Here is an 18,462-nt window from a genome sequence, read left to right as displayed (position 1 = left end):
AAATGACAATAATAATATTGTCATTGCCTGATGACTGTTGACATTTACGAGACCAAAAAAAAAAAAAAAAGTAAATTTAATTTTCTTCCACGCTTATTTTGAGGAATTGGTTTGAGGCGGAAACAAGTAGAGATTGCGCTGGTTATGATCACTCCCCCCAACCCAACCAGAGGAGGTGTCACATGGCTAACTATGGCAAAAGCTGCTTCTGTTACAGCTGTCCGGAAAGCGCTGTAATGTTTGTTTACTTCTAAACAACGACATAAATTAACTTAAATAAAAAAGAGCAAAGGATTATTAGTTTGAATCCGCCAGCGAGCACCGGCCAGTTCATTTATACGTGTATTAATCTGATTTAACGTGGTGTTCATGACATTGCGTTTGTCATGGTCTGTGTAGTGCGTCAGGCATGTCATTTTTAAATCGGTGTGAATTTGATCATTTCATGCTTGTTGTGGTTTTGAAGGCGTTGTTATTCTCTTTTAATGCGGCGATAGATCCCAGTTTACTGGAAATACGTGGTAAAACTAGCCCTCCTGCACTGGATCAGGACCAGGACAGCACTGTGAAGATGCCGGTTTCAGGGGTGTAAAGTATGTGAGTGACAAGTTTCCTCAGGCGTTATTGTGTGTAATTAATATTTCAGTGCTTTTTATTATAGTTTCACGATTAAATACATCAATAATTTTTATTAATTGCAATTTTAGACTTCAGGGTGCCAAATACATAATAGGTTATCATCGCTTAAATCTTTAAAAAAAAAAATATATATATATATATATATATATATAAATAAATAAAAACACAGAAGAGTAAAGTCTTTCAAATGGACGTCTTGCAGTTTTATTTAATTTGAAACCAGTGAAATCCTTTAAATTTTTCTACATTGGTCCATTTGTCCTGTGAATTTTAATTGGTGAAAAATGGACAATCTTAACTTAAATATCTATAACTATAAACTCAGATGCTGCTGAATCAATGAAGTTTAACATTTCATGTAACGGGACAGGTGTCATCTGTGGTGTTAATAGTGAAGACATTATGAAAATCATGATTAAATGTGGAAATGTTTTGACGCAGTTCTTTAACTAAAGTATAATTTCACAATACTTTTTACACCCCTGTTCGGTTCGTTTGAAACTTTTTACCACCATGATTAGTTCTCCAGACTTGGTGGCTTTCACTAAAGAAACCGATTTCAGTGAAATAGTCAAAGACCCATCCGTACTTCCAGAGGAGCTGTCGGTCCCCATGTATCCCTACACTGGGGACACCACCCCATGGTCCAAGACGTCTGGAGCTCATTTTACAAAGGACTTTATCCTTTTAGCAGAGTTTTCGGAGCAAGTTGGGCCCCAGCCTTTGCTTACGGTTCCTCCTGAAACCAAGGCTTGTGGGACATTTGATCTGAACCACTTCTCCCTTCGGATCATGTCAGTGGACTATCAGACCTCGCTCACCGGCCTGGCAGGAGGTGGCTCTTTGAAACTGAACTTTGTAGAAGACTCAAAGGTAGTTTTAGGGGATTCCAGAGAAGGAGCGTTTGCATATGTGCACCACCTTACGCTCTATGACCTGGAGGCTCGAGGGTTTGTGCGACCTCTCTGCATTGCCTATGTGTCGTCTGATGAGAATAAAATCATACAGCAATTCCAGCAGCTTTCCGCAGAGTTCTCCAAAGTCTCTGAATGTCTAAAAACGGGGAACAGGAAGAACTTTGCAAATGAACTGGAGATAAAACTCAGAGATTTGGAGTATACAAGAGTCGTGTTACTTAGAGAAATAGAAAGAGAGTTAAATAATGCATCTGTAATGTGCACTAATGAAAGGGAACGCATGTTGAATGGTATACCTACATTAGATGTGAAACTGAAAGAGAAATCTCACAAAGATGAAATGAAATTACAACAGAAAGACAGATGTGAGATTTCAAGAAAGGCTGAAGTAGATTGTGAAAAAGGGAATAGGTCATGTTTAACACATGATAGAGATGAACAATTTGGAGGGAGAAGGAAGAACAAGCAGGATAAAGGATCTTACCCAACGCTTAACAAAGGTGAGGAACTGGCCAGTGTAGAAAAATCCATTCAGGAATACAAAAGCCTTCTAAAACAGGTCACTTGCTACCGAACCAGGAAGCTTAGAGACTCTGAATATTCTCCTTATGAAGCAGATGACCTCCCTCATTCTTTCAAGTTTGACCTGGATGATTTAAGGCACAGTCAGCTTGCTGGGCCAGTGCTAGAATGTAATGTTTTTCCTTGCACGGACACACCCTCACATTCTCTGAAGCTGATTAACTCCATTTCATCTTGCCGATTTGACAAGCGTCTGAAATCTCTCGAGGAGTTGTGTGATGACTACTTCCACCAACAGGCTCTACAGCAAATGAACTCCATTGAGAGGACATTCAGAGGAGACACCTGCCATCTCTACTCACAACAACTCTGCCGCAATCTTCTCCGCAACCTCAAATCTACCAATTTCTTATTTGAGGATCCATCTGACTTGGAAGAGGACGTGGGGTTACAGATTGGAATAGCCATTTCAGTCCAACAACCTTCTTTTCTTCCTGCACCATCAATTCTAAGTGAACCTGTCAGTCTTGAGTCATATGTCTCCTGCGTTGAAATGGTGCCAATCAAACTAGAGTTGGGTGGATCTAGCCAATCTCTGGCTATTCCCAGCTCTGTAAATACCCCAGCCGAGGATAACCGACCCCTAACATCCTCCACAGTAGAGACCGAAAAGGAAAATGGGGGCGTAGTTTCAGCTTCGGATTGCCAAGAAAATGTGGAAATGTGCGTTTCAGCTTTGATGAAGACCAGTATTAGTAGTGGAGATAGTATTGAGATCTTAGGGACAGAGAAGTCCTTCAGATCCCAGGGTTCAAATATACTAATGGATACAGCACTGCAAAGACCTCCACCTTTGTCCACTATAGCCGTGCTGGAAGGTCTAAGGCAAGGGAGGGTAACTACCATACGGACTTGCAGTGAAGATAGCATTGAGGTGCTTTGCACAACGGAATCAATCCTACCAGAAGACCTGCGTGCTTCATACCATTGTGCAATTGATGAGGAAAGCCCAGAGCAAGAGACTGATGAGAAAGACACATCTCACAATCAAGAGGGCAAAAGAGTTGAGTGTGTTTACAATGTGGGAAATGAAGTTCATGGAGACACCTGTTTTGAGGAGCCACAAGATTTTTATCCTGCGGTCACCTTAACCCCACCTGACTGTCCTATGACTTTGACCCTTGGTCGGTCAAGCTCCCAAGATGTTTGTCTTGCATCAGAATTAATCCCTCTTTCGTTGTTAGATGAGCCCTGCCGTATAGTACCTGATGATTTGTCAGACTACTTCAGCTATCGGAGCACCACTGCCTCTACAACCTCCGAATGCACTTTACCTACTTGTCTTTCAAGGAATAAGAGAGAAGGTGGGACCAGACGGAGACGTGGCAGAGTAGGGCGAGCAGCGTTGCAGTTCTTGCGACAGTTTCCCTTCGCAGTGCATGCAGTGTTTAGCCTTCTGAGTGGCCGAACTTTGGTAGTACTAGGAAGCGAGGAGGCTGCAGTGAGGCGGCTGGTTACAGCACTGTCTGTGTACATGCCACATCCGAGTAGATACAGAGACGGCATTCAACCTTGGACTTCAACGCCGCTGCAGCTAACCGACCTGCTCAACTGGAAACTTATCGGCTTTAACAGGTAACATTTACTATGTATCTTAAACTTGTTTGACTTCCTGTTTTCAAATGGAAACAAGTTTCTTGATTAGCTAGTTCATATATTTTGTGGGTAAACTCTGCAGGAAGGTATCTGGTTAAGTCGGACATACAGTGCCCTCCAAAAGTATTGGAACAGTAAGGCCAATTCCTTTATTTTTGCTGTAGACTGTAAACATTTGTGTTTGACATCAAAAGATGAATATGAGAGGAGAGATTAACATTTCAGATTTCCAATACTTTTGGAGGGCACTGTATATCACTGTTTTTGAGTCAAAACACTTTTTCAGATCACAAAATCAAACCCCACACAGTGCTAACATTCATTCTTTGTTGGCTGTAGTACTTAATTTCTTTATTTCCATACCTGAAATCTTTGTTGGCCAGATAGGGATCAATCTTTTTTGAATCATTAAAATATCTCACCTATAGTCTCACCTGATCGCCAATTGATGGCAACATTGCCCAAAATTGCCCCACGTTTCTTCAGCCCAAAGCAGGCATCCTCAAATCTGGCCCACTCCTGAAGAGTTGAGCTCGAACCCTTATCAAACACACCTGAGCATGCTAATCAGTCTTCAAGATCATTAGAAAATCACAGGTAGGTGAGTTTGATCAGGGTTGGAGCTAAACTCTACAGCAGATTGGCCCTCCAGGGAAAGATTTGAGGAACCCCGGCCTAAAGAGATGGTTCACCCAAAAATGAAAGCTCACCCTCACGTTGTTCCAAACCCTTAACATCTTTGGAGAACAAATTCAAAATATAGTCATTATTTTTGCTTTCTCTGCACACAAGAAGTATTCTTGTAGCTTCATAACATAACAATTGAACCACTGATGTCATATGGACTATATTAACAATGTCATTACTACCTTTCTTGGTAGTAATGACATTACTTACCTTTCATTGTTGTCTATGAAGGGTCAGAAAGCTCTTAGATCGGATTTCATCAAAAATATCTTAATTTGTGTTCCAAAGATGAACAAAAGTCTTACAGGTTTGGAAAGACATGAGGGTGAGTAATTAATGACAGAATTCTCAGTTTTGGGTGAACTATCCTTTAAAGCAATGTTTTCAAACGTGTTCCTGGGGACCCACAGCTCTGTGCTTATAAATGGCTGTTAAAATGGAGCAGAGGCTTGGATCCAGAATGGAAGGTCAATATTTAATAACTTGTCAAGCAGACCTTCAGGTGCAGGGTTGAGTGCCTCTGCTATGTAACAAACATTCAATGTTTTCTTCTTTACCCTTTTGGTACAATTTTAACTATCATTAAGATAAAAACCACTTGGGCGGTTAGCTAAGATGAAGCCATCTTGACAGTTTTTTAATTTATTTTTTTATATTTACTCAGGATGTGCTGTTTTACTTACACAAATATGCCTCACTGCCTGGGCCATTACAGCCGATACATCAGCATTCTAGATGTGGATCAAAAGACACTGCGCTGCCCAGCCTACAGCGGTACTCTTCTCAACCCGCTGGTGGAACCAAGGAGCCACTTTAAACGTGGAAACACCTACTTCATGTTTGCTCAAAGTGTGCAAAGCAAGCTCGTCACCACAGCATTCCTTTTAACATTTTCACAAGGTTTCCATACACCCAGAAGGCCTCGGGAAAGTACATGGATGCAATGTTTTCATTCTGAAATTCACAAAGATGATAAGAAAATCCTAAACTATTTATCTGAACTCATCAAACTGCACTTCATGGAGGTTCCACCCAAATGCCTCAGATTCAGCTACACCACAAACTCTATTTTCAAACTCTGAAAGTGTCATTCATACAAACTAGCAATGATTTGTTCTATACAGTAGTTTTGCTTTGCTTTTATTGCCTTCAAATGAATATTTGCTTTTGCCCAGCAATAACAGTATATTTACATTATTCGCATGCATCATCCGCATCTTGTTGACAAAGGAAGTTGAAGTGAATATTTACAGTAATATTGCGGTCTAATCTCGTGCGCAAAGATTCCAGAGAAATGTTACTTTACAAGATCTACAACAAAGCAAAATTGAACAGCTTTATATCAGTGTTGCATTTGAAACTGTCATTTATTTACAACATGGCTGATGGTCAAAAAAGCTGTATATTGTTCTGTTGCGGAATATAATTGTTTGTATTTAACATCCACCAGATATTGATCAGAGTCTTGTAATTGCACATAATATTGCAAAATACTGGTAAATTCCCCGACAAAGGAAAACAAAAGCCTGGACAAAGGGGGAAAAAAAAAATCTGAACCGCCATGCCACTTATAACCTATGAAAACATTAAATCCACTCTGTATGTACATTAAAACTATTTGTTTTTAAAACAGGATGTTGGTCAGACTTATTTTCCTTGCTGTTGGATTAGATACAAGATTTTACGTTTTTCTGGAGTAAGTTTGGCCACCTGCAAGAGAGAGAAGAGCAGTTCACCTTTAAAACACAAGTTATTAAGATTTAAATAAATATACCTTTGTAAGTTCACATTACACCAAGACATGAATTAATGGAAAAGATTCTTACATTGCACTCAAGATACAGTTTCAAGCTTAGTTGCCAAGGGTTGTGCGATCTGAAATCAAAAAGAGTGCATTCGCAAATCACTGACAATTAATTTTTATATAATATGTACTTAAATTACAACAAAATTATCCATTTGATAAATTGCTTTATAGTGGCAATCCTGTTTTATCCCCAATCATTCTTTTGATATCCCTCTGGACAATGTAAATCAGGAATATCCAAAACATCCAATGCAATCCAACATTATATTAGAAATCGCCTGTTAATATTCATGCATCTATAACACCTTGCTAAAATATGTTTGTGATATCTAGATGATTATGTAATAAAGAGCATGAATTACATGACTTAAAACTATACTATAGTGATGACTGCTGCTTCTTACTCATTCCAAGTGGCAAGCAAGCTATTGGTGGGATAGGTGTTCATGTCCAGAACCACGCTACTTTCCCAGAAGTACATGCAGAGGAAGTACGCAACCAGGGAATGTTCGGTTTCACTCCATTTTCTGAAACAGATATAGAGCATGTACATGCATAACACGAAGTTCTTTGTTTTGGCTAATGTGTGCAAGCGCACACCTTTACCTCTGTAGGAGCTGGTATCGCTCATCAGAGAGTTCCTCCAGAAGACAGCAAAGGAGGTAGTGCAGCACATCTGGCCTCACCAGCAGACTGTAGAAGAACCAACGGAGCGCCCAGCGGTTGAACTGAAGGCAAATGTACAAACAATTACACAAAAGAACCTGTGCATAATCAGGACTACTGAATTTAACACGAGATTATACAATACTAACACTTCAGCATTTCTTATTTTTTGTTTATAGCTGTTAGGGCTGGGCAATACATCGCATGCGATTGTCATGTGATGCAGATTTACCGCTAGTCACAGAAACGGCTTTACTGACGAAATGTGCATGATCATCGCGTTTGATATATCTCCCAGCCCTAATAGCTGTAAATGGAAAGTTTGAACTTGCCCACGTTGACTAAAAACTTGAGAAAATAAGCACCCTGAAAGACATGACGACGCTGAGGATGGGCTTGAGCTGTGAGTGGAAAATGCGCAGTACCAAAGCCTGAGTGGCCAACAGCAATCTAGCCTGGTCAGGATAACCCTAATGAGAAGAGAGTAAATCAACATTACATGCTACACCAAAGACCAAAAAGTTTGAATATCTAACCAAGTATTATTTAAACTGTCAGGCATATTCAGAAGCATGGGTAAAAATTAAATCAAATAAACAGACATCGTATATGACAAAGAATAAAGAAGCCTGTAAAAATGAACCTGCATTGTTTATCCTTTTAATCTTTTTATTCAAAAACCTAACCTTTCACTGAAGTAAAACAATTGAAAATGTGTGTGTCGCTTCAAGTGGAAACGAGCGAAGGAATGAACAAACACCTAACATGTTACACCTAACTTCAATTTATTAAAATACAAAGTATATTTTCCAAGTATTCCAAAATAATAACTAACTATGAGGACATTGTAACATAAAATGAAACATGACAGACAGACAGACATATTGGAATTATAATGGGCATTAGACACCCTGCTTTAAAGATAGAGTGCCCTCAAAAGTATTGGAACAGTAAAGACAAAATTGCTCTGTTGGCTGTGGAGTCAAGACATTTACAAATATGATTAAAAGATGAATATGAGACAAAACTGCAGAATGTCACATTTTATTATTGGGTGATTCAACACACAGATGTTTAACCAGCTAAGAAGTTCAGCACTTTTAGAGTTCATCCCTCTTATCTGATGTGAACAGTTGCCTCACAGGTCTTTCTAAGTGATCAGCTGTGTCCTGTTGCATTAATTCTTCAGATATTAAAAGCAGGGAATGTGTCGTATCAGTTATATCCATTACTTCTGAATTCTGAATCTTGCAATCGATGATGACACACACAAACCAGGATGAAGACGAGGGAGCCATTCATTTATTTTAATAAATAAAAGATGCGATTGTGCTAGACATTACTCCACACAGAGAACATATCAGATAACTGAATATTGTTACTTGTTTAATTCAGTTAAACTCAGGACCTGAATTTAGTTTTGGAAGCTGTTTCGGCTTTATATGCATGCTTTGGATGCGACTAAGTGCACAAAAAAGCTGCCTCTGGAGCGCCCAACTACCGAATGGCTTAAAAAGACGTGCAAATAATACACTTTTGTGACAATGCAACAATGACCCGATTAGGCAAGTGACGATTGTGAACTGTACCGAAACGCAAGCGAAAGTGTTGTATCGCAGCGTGCAGCAGCTTTTGTAGAGCAGACAAGAGGTGTTGACTTTAAGAGAAAGTCAAAGAGAGAAGACGCGGTACTGCTGAATCACTCGAGACCGTCTGTGTGGATTTATTAACTCATCTAACCTACATGCTAAACTGAATAAATGTTTGCAGGAATTTCCCTCATTTTACGTGATATTTGCGCAACACTGCATAATCCAGGACCTGATTAAACAATCATATAGAGATTTGTGAAATAGATTTCCATGACTTTCCCAAAACTTTCTGGTTTTATTTATTTTTCTAGGCCTGGAAAATGCAGTTTTATAATTCCATAACTTTGCCAGGTTTTTCATGACCGTACGAACCCTGGATATTGTCATTTCTCACATAAATATTAGTCATTAAAAACCCAAGGTTTAGACAAAAAAAATTGCAAAGATTTAATTAATTAAAACTCACACTCTCAAAGGTTTTGGGGATCTGTACACGGGAAGTCGTCGTCAGCTCCTCAAGAATTACACTGGCGGCATCTCTGGTCACCTGAGCAGAAACAAACAACTGTCAGTTTCCATCATAACATCTCAGTATGTTTTCCAATCCGCTCCCCATCCAGACAGGCACTAAATAAACACTCCTCTCACCGTTTGATAGGTGACATCAGGCTCGGCATAAAATACACCAACAGGAACACCATCTGGAGTAGTAAAATTGGAACTGACTACGCTGATCAGATACACCCACGTTTCTGACTAAAAACATGGAGACATCCATTATAAACGCAGCCAGACCTTGAAAAGACACTGACAGCACATACTGCACACTCTAGTTGCAAATGAGTACTAAGCCAACCCACATGAAGAGTTAAGAAAAAAACAAATCACAATAACTTTATGATAGGTAGCGTCTAACTGGTGTTTGATACTGTATCACAATGACACGAGCTGTTTGCCACATTCAGTACGCTAAATACACAAATTGACGTTTTGATTAATAAACTAAATAAAAAATATTTTGGTGGCCAGTGATATATAAATAAAATGGTAAGGTAAAAGTATTGAATTCAAATGTGACACAGAAGTCAACTGAGCATTTGCACATGAAATATTAAGTAACATAAAATAACAGTATATACCATTTTACCTACATCAGCAAAAACAATGCTGTTACAGTCCAGAACCCTCAGTGCAAACTTCAGTACCTCCATCATCTTGAATGAATTTGAACCTTCAATGAAAGTACAGAAACAAATCGCACATTAAGGATTACATTTGAATGCCACTGCTCATTAAAAAAAAAAATAATAATCTGAAATTTATGTGATCAGTGACTGTCAAGCTGCAAATCAGCAGCACTTTCAATCCTGAAGTTCTTTCTGCACTCACTACTGATCTGAGAAACGAGTGTGCAAACGTACAACTGAATTTTCCTCATTTATTAGGATTAAGGATTAAACACAGGAAAAGTATATTTATGTCAAACAGCATATTAAATGGCCATGTTTTTCCTTATAGGTTGATATTAACAAAGATGGCAGACCTTTTAATTTTCTCTGGCTTTCCTATTCCTACTTTGTAAAAAATAGCCCTACAATATTAACGTATTAAAATGTCAATACCTATTTGTTAGCAGGTGTGCGGTCACATTGGTCCCCAAGTTAGTCCTGTTCCCTCAACAAACCAGTTGAATACAACCGAATACTTTAACGTACATAAACTGTATTAGGAGTTGTCAGTGTTTCTTACATTTTTCTCACAATGAAAGTGCTATGATTTAGTTTGAAAAGAAAAAAAAAAAACAACTATTCCTGTAAGTGCCTTTGCAACACAATGGTGATTAGCTCGTATGATCTGATCCTACTGGCCGGAATCAGACTTTATTTCTGTGTATGTTTCTGACAAGTGCTGTCAATTCTCTACCTTCGATTGGTGTCCACTTAGTGCTCAGTAAAGGATCAGGTATGACCATATGGCCATTTCCAGCATCAAATTCTTGTGCTACATCAGGGGCGTGGCCTGAAGTGAGCATTCTGAGATAAGCTCTGAACTGTTGAGGTGTGAGACGGGAGGCGAGACACGTGGCACCGGGCATTAGTGATAACATGTGGCAGACTGCACCACTGTAGTCACCATCCTAAACACACAAACATAACACTCAAAAAGTGGCATTTTCACCATCACTTTCATTAACTTTTCCATTGATTGATTATATGCAAACATTATGCATAATTTATCACACAAAGGAGACCACAACCACCGCATTTCCTCTTTTTTTGAGAGGAAAATAAATGTATTTTTTTTTATAAAGATTATGGGATTTACTAAAGAGGGCAAATTAGCGTTAGAGCGCAATTCCATAAAAGCACAGATGGGAGGGGAAAATTCTGTGGGTGATTTACTGACAAGGTGCACATTAAAGACATAACACAGACATATCTCATTTCCATAATGACCAGCGCAATCTACCAAGAGCAGCGCAAATTACCACCTGCTTTAAGACATGCTTTTTTGGGACATAAATAATGCTGCAAATATCAGTAAATTGACAAGCGCAAATCTTAGTAAATCATGTTGCGTGATTCATTTAAATAATCTTCTCCCATAAATTTATCGATCGAAAGGGAAACTCCTACAAATGCATATTCAATAAAAATAACTGTCCACGCCTTTTCAGCGCTAATTTCCCACTGTGTGTCTTTAGTAAATCCTGACAGTAGTTTAACGCCGAATGAGGGTTTGCGCTGACACAAGCTCATAGTAAATCTGGCCCTATATTTTAGGAAACAGGTCCTTGCATACTGGCCACAAATCCCTTGCATCAATAAATTAGAAAACTCCAGGGAGTCATAACTACAATAGTTTACTCAAAAATTAAAGTTGGCTGAGAACATACTCACCTTCAAGACAACCGAAATGTAGATGAGTTTCAGTTCTTAATCTCAACAGATTTGGAGAAATTCAGTATTACATCAATGGACTTTCTGCAGTGAATGGGTGCTGTCAGAATAAGAGTCTAAAACAGCTAATAAAAACCTTACAATAATCCACAGGTAATCCACTCCAGGCCATTATAAACATCTTGCGAAGTAAAAAGCTGCATGCTTCTAAGAAACAAATCCATCAAGACGTTTTAACTTTAAACCATCACTTCAAGTGCATAATCGATAACAACACTACAGTGAAAGAGTCCATCTCCTGTTGTCCGCTGACATCCAACTCTGCAGACACTCGTTTAGAACGGTGTTGGACTGTTTTCGCTTGTAAATAAAGCTTGATCTCTCATATTTCTCTCATGAATCAGACGAGATACTTTAAACTGTTGCTTCCAGCTCTAAAGCTTAAAAACATTTTGTTTCACTACAGTTTTATACTTAATATGAGGTTCATTGATGGGCTGGACTGATGTGGATTACTTGTGGATTGTGATGTTTTTATCATCTGTTTGGACTGCTAAATATCTCCAAGTTCCAATGGAAATAAAAAAAAAAACTCATCTACATCTTGGATGCCGTGAGGGTGAGGAAATAACCAAATTTTCATTTTTTGGTAAACTTTTTTTAAATGCTTGAAAAGGAGTGTAGAATTGTCAAAATGCAATGTATTAATGTAAAAAGCAATGAAGGAAATGGCTTTATTTCAATTTACCTTGCACAGGTAGAGGGGAATCAAGTCTTTCATTCTCTGCAGCCTAAATCCCACAGACAGAAATACAATGAAAGAAGGGACCATAAATAGTAATAATAATCTGAGTATATAACACAATATATTCATGACATGCAGCTGTAACTCACGTGGGATTATTGATGCTTTTGACAACTTTGAGATACCGAGCCAGCTCACGGTACCTATCAAGCATGTAGATTACAATTAAGAGTAACTTTAATAATCTTACAAAATAACAAATAATAATCACTAGTGCACACAGAATCTACAAACTATTTTTCTGTGCTGTTACAAGGGAAATCTCTGGAATGTATTTAAATAGGGAAGAATGTATAAAACATATTGGTAAGCTATTATTGGTCATTGTAATACTTTTTTTTTAATTAATCCTAGTGAAAAAACACTTTTGTTTTAAATATGCTAATTACCAAAATTTGAATTCAACAACTGCTGAGATTTGTGCGGATTCTTCGCAGGCATATATGATCTATTGCACATATGATTTAGGTAAATGAAGAGCACTTTAATATAGTAAATAAAGCATAAAAATTCACTAAGGAAAGAGCATTACTTGTTTTGCTGTTGAAGTTTACAGACTCTCGCTTGAATCACGACCAGAGGTTCAAATAAGACTTGATGCCTTCGACCTTTGGCCTGCCTCTCTCCAGTGATGTTCTGACCTTTCATCACAGCAGAGAGCAAGGGATCATCCCAAGGTAGCACACTCAGACTGCAGCCAAAAAAAATTTAAAAAATCAATTGCTGGTCACAACTGAACAATTAGTGTATTAGCAAGCAAATTCTTTAAACTAGGCAACAACATAAAGGGAGCCAATGATGATTAGAATTTCCTTTTTGGATGAAATTCATCAAGAAGCTTTTCCAAATGCAAGTGATGTTACCTCTTTGGCAATGCGCAGTTTGAAGGAAGAGGAAGCTTCTGGTAGAAAGATTCCAGCTGCTTTATAAAAGAGCCAGAAAAATCAAAGCCAACTAAAAGCATCCACACCTTTGTCATAAATCTGGAAGACAAATACAGTTTAAGAAAAGGCAAAACCCAAATAAACACACAAAATAACTTTTGTTTGTAGCATTACCTCCACAGGAGCATTGAAACAGTTTCAGAGACCGTGTTAGCAGCATGTATATTTCTGCAAGGGAGATATAACACACTAAGAGCTGTAATTATACATTACATGGTAAAGACTGGTCAGAATGCGCAATAGCGTAAAATACATTACCCAGGAGTCATGTGGTTGACGAAAAGCTTAATAGCCCCTAGCAGCATCACAACACAAGCCTTTGGATTCTCTTTCTTTGCTTCATTCAAAAACATTTTGATATGTTGACTCACGACAGTGTAACTGCAAAATCAATAAAGAACAATTTTAGCATATCAAGCACTTTATATGTTATTATAATTACTGATTTTTGGCAAAAATTACTATTATTATTGATTAGAGGCGGGCGATATGGCAAAAATATAATTTCTCTTTTTTTTCAAGAAAATCATGATTCACGATCTTATGATTCTTTTTTATGTTGGTTTTACTATTTTGCAAGTTGTCTGAGCAGTACAGCCAAACTAATTTCCCCATTTTAAAAACAAAGCCTTAGGTAACAAAATATACGCAGACGGCAGAAAGAGCATCTGTTTGCTTTCATTATTTTACAAAAGCGCAACATTTCGTTGTTATTGTGAGTGCACACAAATAAACGTAGAGTCTTTACAGATTCAAAAGATGCATTACTCTTATCTGTATGAGCAAAAATTGAGTATTTTAAGAGTAAGAGAGCACACCAGTGCCTCCATATAATTAATACATTTTATGATAATTTAACTAGCAAAATACAAATGGCAACTTTTGAAAATAATGTAAAGGGAGAACCACTCACTCATACTCCAGCATCTTAAAGTGATGTTTATAGCATCCTTTACATCCGATGGTTTGACTCTGTGTAGCACTGTTAATGTTGCGGTGACAGCTGCACCGACAGCTCGCTGAATGGTTGGGACTCTCAAACCCCAACAAAAAAGTTGCATACTTCATTGCCAAAGTACCAGCAAACTTCTGCAGTGAAGTTTCTACCAGATAAACACAAATGTTTCAAAGATTTAAGCTGGCAAAGGGACTAAGAGACAATAAATCTGCAGTTTAGTCAAGTGAGAAAACATACCTGCACATCGTAGGTCTGAATCCATATCCAGTGGGTCAAAGTTGAAGTTCAACTCATGCAGAAATCCCATCAGACTCTTGTTGCGGAGGGCTTTCCAGTAGACGCTGTGCTTATGGGCATTACAGTGGCAAATCCCAGGGATGGTCCAGAGCTCGCACTGTTAAAAACAAACACAAATATGGGCTTGTTTTTAGCCTGGTATGTATTAAATCAGTAAGTAAACAAAGACTTCACACCATGTGAAGAAACGGTCTTCAGGAAAGATTAGTTCAAGTAAATCTATATGCATGTTAGGCAAACTTAGCTTGGGGGCGGGGGTAAAAAAAAAAATTCATAGTTACATAGATTCTTACATAAATTTGTATCATGAAAGATACATTTTGCTTTTGACATATGCATTAATCAAGTGTGTAAATCAATATCTTCATTGTATATACCCTTTAGCTACTCAATATATGATGCTTATGACAGAGGAATTAGTGGAGAAGGACAAAGGTTTCAAGAAGGTTGCTGCCCAACAGAGGTCATGCAGTACATGTAAGGGTTAGATTCTTAAGCATGGAGAAGTTAATCACTCAAGTCACTCAAATGCAAGGCCTCAGATAATTTATGAGCACAGGCCCCTTAATTTGATCACACGCTCTGTAGAAGACTTCGATATTTTGTTCTTTTTTTCTCTCTTCTGTCTCTCTCTCTCTCTCTCTCTCTCTCATGTTTTAAGTTTAATCAGCAAACGCGGTGTAAACAATGCCTCTTTCTGTAGTCAAGGTCAGTAATCCTGGGGAGAATCCTGGGAGTCACATACAATGTTTTCAATTAAAAATTATTCACATATTTTAAGTCTATTTTGAGATGTTGACAGATCAATGTGGACAAAGTTTAACCGGAAAGCGTACATATATAATAAATGTAGGAGGTCATATGACAGTATGTTAAAACTGTAGCTCTCTGAGGCATGTTTCAGCTGTGAGATACAACCCTGGATCATGACCCCAGATCATCATTATGTGGGCTGACTTTAAATTTTACAAGTGAATTTCCAGTTTCATTTCAGTAGATCCTTTATAATAAGAATCTATCAGAGCACAAGGTTGCACCAGTCACTTTGTGGTACAATAAACAATGATATTTATCACTAGTTTGCAGTCTGTCACCCTTACAAAGAAAGCAAGAAGATAAACTGCATAACAGTGGAAGCTGGCACTGTGTCCGAAATTAAAATACTTCCCTACTATAAATAGTACGCAAAAAAAAAAAAGAACAGTACGCCAAAAGAGTAGTATGCCGAATTCACAATATACATAAAACAATAAGCGAAAAGTTTCTTTGTTGATTTTTAAAGTAAGTCACAAAACATCCTAATGGTCCCAAAAAAAGATTCACCTCTTCTATGCAAAAATGTAATTAGCTTTTTTTCCCTTTCTGATCAACCTGATTTGCATATAAGTTTCCACTAACGTAAACCCTAGGTTACATTTAGGTTAGAAGCCAGTGAACTCACCATGGATGCCAGTTTGTCACAGATGTAGCAGAAACACTGATCACAGTGCTTTGCATTATCTTGTAGAGGTCCTGATACGTCCTGCTCTGCTCGACTAGAACAAGCAAGCACACAAAGGCACATAAACACTCACAGACACAACACAAGTCCTTTACACAAGCACTGTTTTACTGACCAGAATGCCAGGGTGCAGTCATATCTTGCATGTGGAAGCACTGTTGCAGTTTGGGCGTATGTGATGGCCAAGTCTTCATCCAACTCTTCAATATGTTTAGATGCATCTGAGATCAACAAAGAGAAACAGAGATATGACAGTGCTACTGAAGGATTACTATATTCATATACCATAGTATTTATGGTACTCTGATGAACTTTAAAGAGGTACTCCCATGATATAAGGGGGGGGGGGGGGGGGGGGGGGGGGGGGTGTCATTACCATAGTTACACACAAAAATAAACACACACACGGCATTTCTACAGCACATGTACAAGACAATATTGCTATATGATACATATGGTCCACAAACCTGGCTGTTTTATGATAATGTGCACCATGGGAACATTTAGTTTTGTTCATGTCATGTTTAAATACAAATATAACGCATATTACCTGCTTCGTTCCTCTCATTTTCAACGATAAGCACAGAGGAATCGTTGTGGGACCTCAAAAAGTCACCTTCATCATCATCTTCATCATCGCTCAAAATGATTATAGGTATGTTGTGCTCCGTCCTACAAAACATGACAGACAATGAGAAGAAATAACCTCCAATACGTTTCATGTGAAAATCTTTCAAATTAATTTGGTTCGAATTGTTTTGAAACTTACATGTTTTATCGAATGAACCGTCCGTGCGCGCGCGCGTTCAAAGTTTGGCGCTTTAGCTGGATCACGTGACTCGGAAACCGGAAATGTTGTCAGCGTTGCCAGATTGGGACGATTTCCAGCCCAAAAACTCTCCAAGACACGCCCACTCCAAGAAAAATCCACCCAATAAATCAGATAACACACATGACAACGAAATAGTGACTAAATAAATTATTAAATTAATCAACTTCCCAGACAGGAGAACAATACAACAGGAAAACGCATCAAATCATGACAAATACAGAAAAAGTACCGAAAAAGATTATCAGAAAAAGACTAATAAGTAAGCTGTGCTGGGCCAAAAATGGTGCCAAATCGGACAACATTTTTACACAATTAAACTAAATATATTACGGCTGTCGCGAATAAAAGTGAAAATAAAATGCAATGAAAAGTGTCGATTGCGGCATTGAATTAATAATATGCGCAATATGCCACCGTTTTCTTTGTACTCGTTTTTACAGCGTTGAGTTTATAACCAATCACACACGAGTGTGTTGAGCTTATAACCAATCACACACGACTATGTTGAGCTTATGACCAATCACAGGCGTTCAGATGAGTCATCGCTGTTTTGTTAGGCTGCACAAATTCCAACAGCTTCATTATAACGGGATTTATTTAAAGCGGTTTTAAACTCGCGCTGTAAGCAACGTTAATGATAGTGCGTGATAAGCAACGTTACTGCAACCAGCAAACTTTTTGGGTTGACAACATAACAGAAAATATGTCTTTCGTGATAAAAATGCGCTTACCTTCGTGTTGCTCTATAACTCAAGAGCAGAAGACTCCAAATCAGACTGGAATCTTTTTGTCTAACATGCAATAATAAACAATTGTAGAAGTGTTGGAATATTTTTGTTCAAGGTATAATAAACAAATGTAGAAGTAGTTTGGGTTAAAGCCAGAAACCTTTTGAAGGCCTTGGAGCCAATTTGACAGTGACTGTGATTTAAAGATGATTTGCACTCAAGAACAGATGGGTGATGATGAGGACGTGGAAGTAAAAGAAATCTAAACCACTGTGTGGTTATATTAAATATATATACACCAGGGTTAAATAAAAGGCTATTTTTATAAACAGACCAACTAGCAAAACTCCCCTATTAGAAAAAAAGGCTAAGAGGAGTGATATTTTATTGTGGAAGGCAGGAGAGGTGACACTTGGAAAAATGTAGCTTTATGATAATTGGTCAACAACTGATAACAAAAATGCATGGAGGTTTGAACTGAGGAGATTCAGATGGGACAAATGTCATCTCGGCTTTGTTAAAGTCTTATTTTGACTTTCGGAATACTGCATTCTGAAGACGAGGAAGACTTTTCTCCACATTATTTGGTTTCTCTTTAATGGCTGCCATGGAAAACGTCTCTTCTTTCTTTGAAAAAAATCACTCAAGTCACAGAGTTCCAGATGACTGCAAAGCCTAGATAGCAGCTGAACTTCTGATAAACCCAGTCGCGGCTTCCGCTCTTATACAGTTCATAACCAATTATGTCAGTTACAGATGTTCTTTTTGGCTCGTCTTCAAACACTTGCTACAGTTATTTCACTTGCTTTTTTTGTAAGGATGGCAGTCTCTTTTTAAATATGTCAAAACATCTCATTAATCATTTTTAATTGTACTACAAAGTGATAAGGACTAGCTTGTGCTTTGATTGTTTTCACAGAAGCGTTGAAGTGAAACATGCAGGCTCACACAGTGTACTGAGAAAAATATTTTCTGTCTTGTGAATGAAGAGGCAGAGTTCCAGACTTTATT

General features: G+C 38.1%; 2 protein-coding genes across 2 annotated transcripts; one reads left to right on the top strand and one right to left on the bottom strand.

Annotated features, from left to right (window-relative positions):
• The first annotated feature begins 1,001 nt into the window (after window positions 1–1,001).
• On the top strand, window positions 1,002–6,047 carry LOC306873807 (guanine nucleotide exchange protein smcr8b-like). The gene is made up of 2 exons (XM_079423295.1): window positions 1,002–3,713; window positions 5,086–6,047. Exons 1-2 carry the CDS (start codon window positions 1,153–1,155, stop codon window positions 5,501–5,503), a joined length of 2,979 nt encoding a protein of 992 aa, XP_079279421.1. The 5' UTR covers window positions 1,002–1,152; the 3' UTR covers window positions 5,504–6,047.
• Window positions 5,538–17,147, bottom strand: LOC306873808 (uncharacterized protein). The gene is made up of 21 exons (XM_079423296.1): window positions 16,661–17,147; window positions 16,442–16,563; window positions 16,007–16,112; window positions 15,832–15,925; window positions 14,331–14,487; window positions 14,049–14,238; window positions 13,394–13,516; window positions 13,250–13,303; window positions 13,055–13,174; window positions 12,724–12,882; window positions 12,281–12,334; window positions 12,135–12,177; window positions 10,410–10,623; window positions 9,638–9,717; window positions 9,135–9,242; window positions 8,953–9,033; window positions 7,260–7,364; window positions 6,835–6,956; window positions 6,633–6,755; window positions 6,248–6,296; window positions 5,538–6,131 (listed from the first exon to the last, which is right to left on the bottom strand). Coding segments are annotated over exons 1-21 (2,169 nt in total). The 5' UTR covers window positions 16,663–17,147; the 3' UTR covers window positions 5,538–6,068.
• Between the last annotated feature and the right edge of the window lie 1,315 nt (window positions 17,148–18,462).

The sequence above is a fragment of the Barbus barbus genome (genome assembly GCF_936440315.1).
Source record: "Barbus barbus genome assembly, chromosome: 8".
NCBI classification, from domain to species: Eukaryota; Metazoa; Chordata; class Actinopteri; order Cypriniformes; family Cyprinidae; genus Barbus; species Barbus barbus.
The sequence above is the reverse complement of the archived record's forward strand: the minus strand, read 5'-3'. Positions and strand labels throughout refer to the sequence as shown.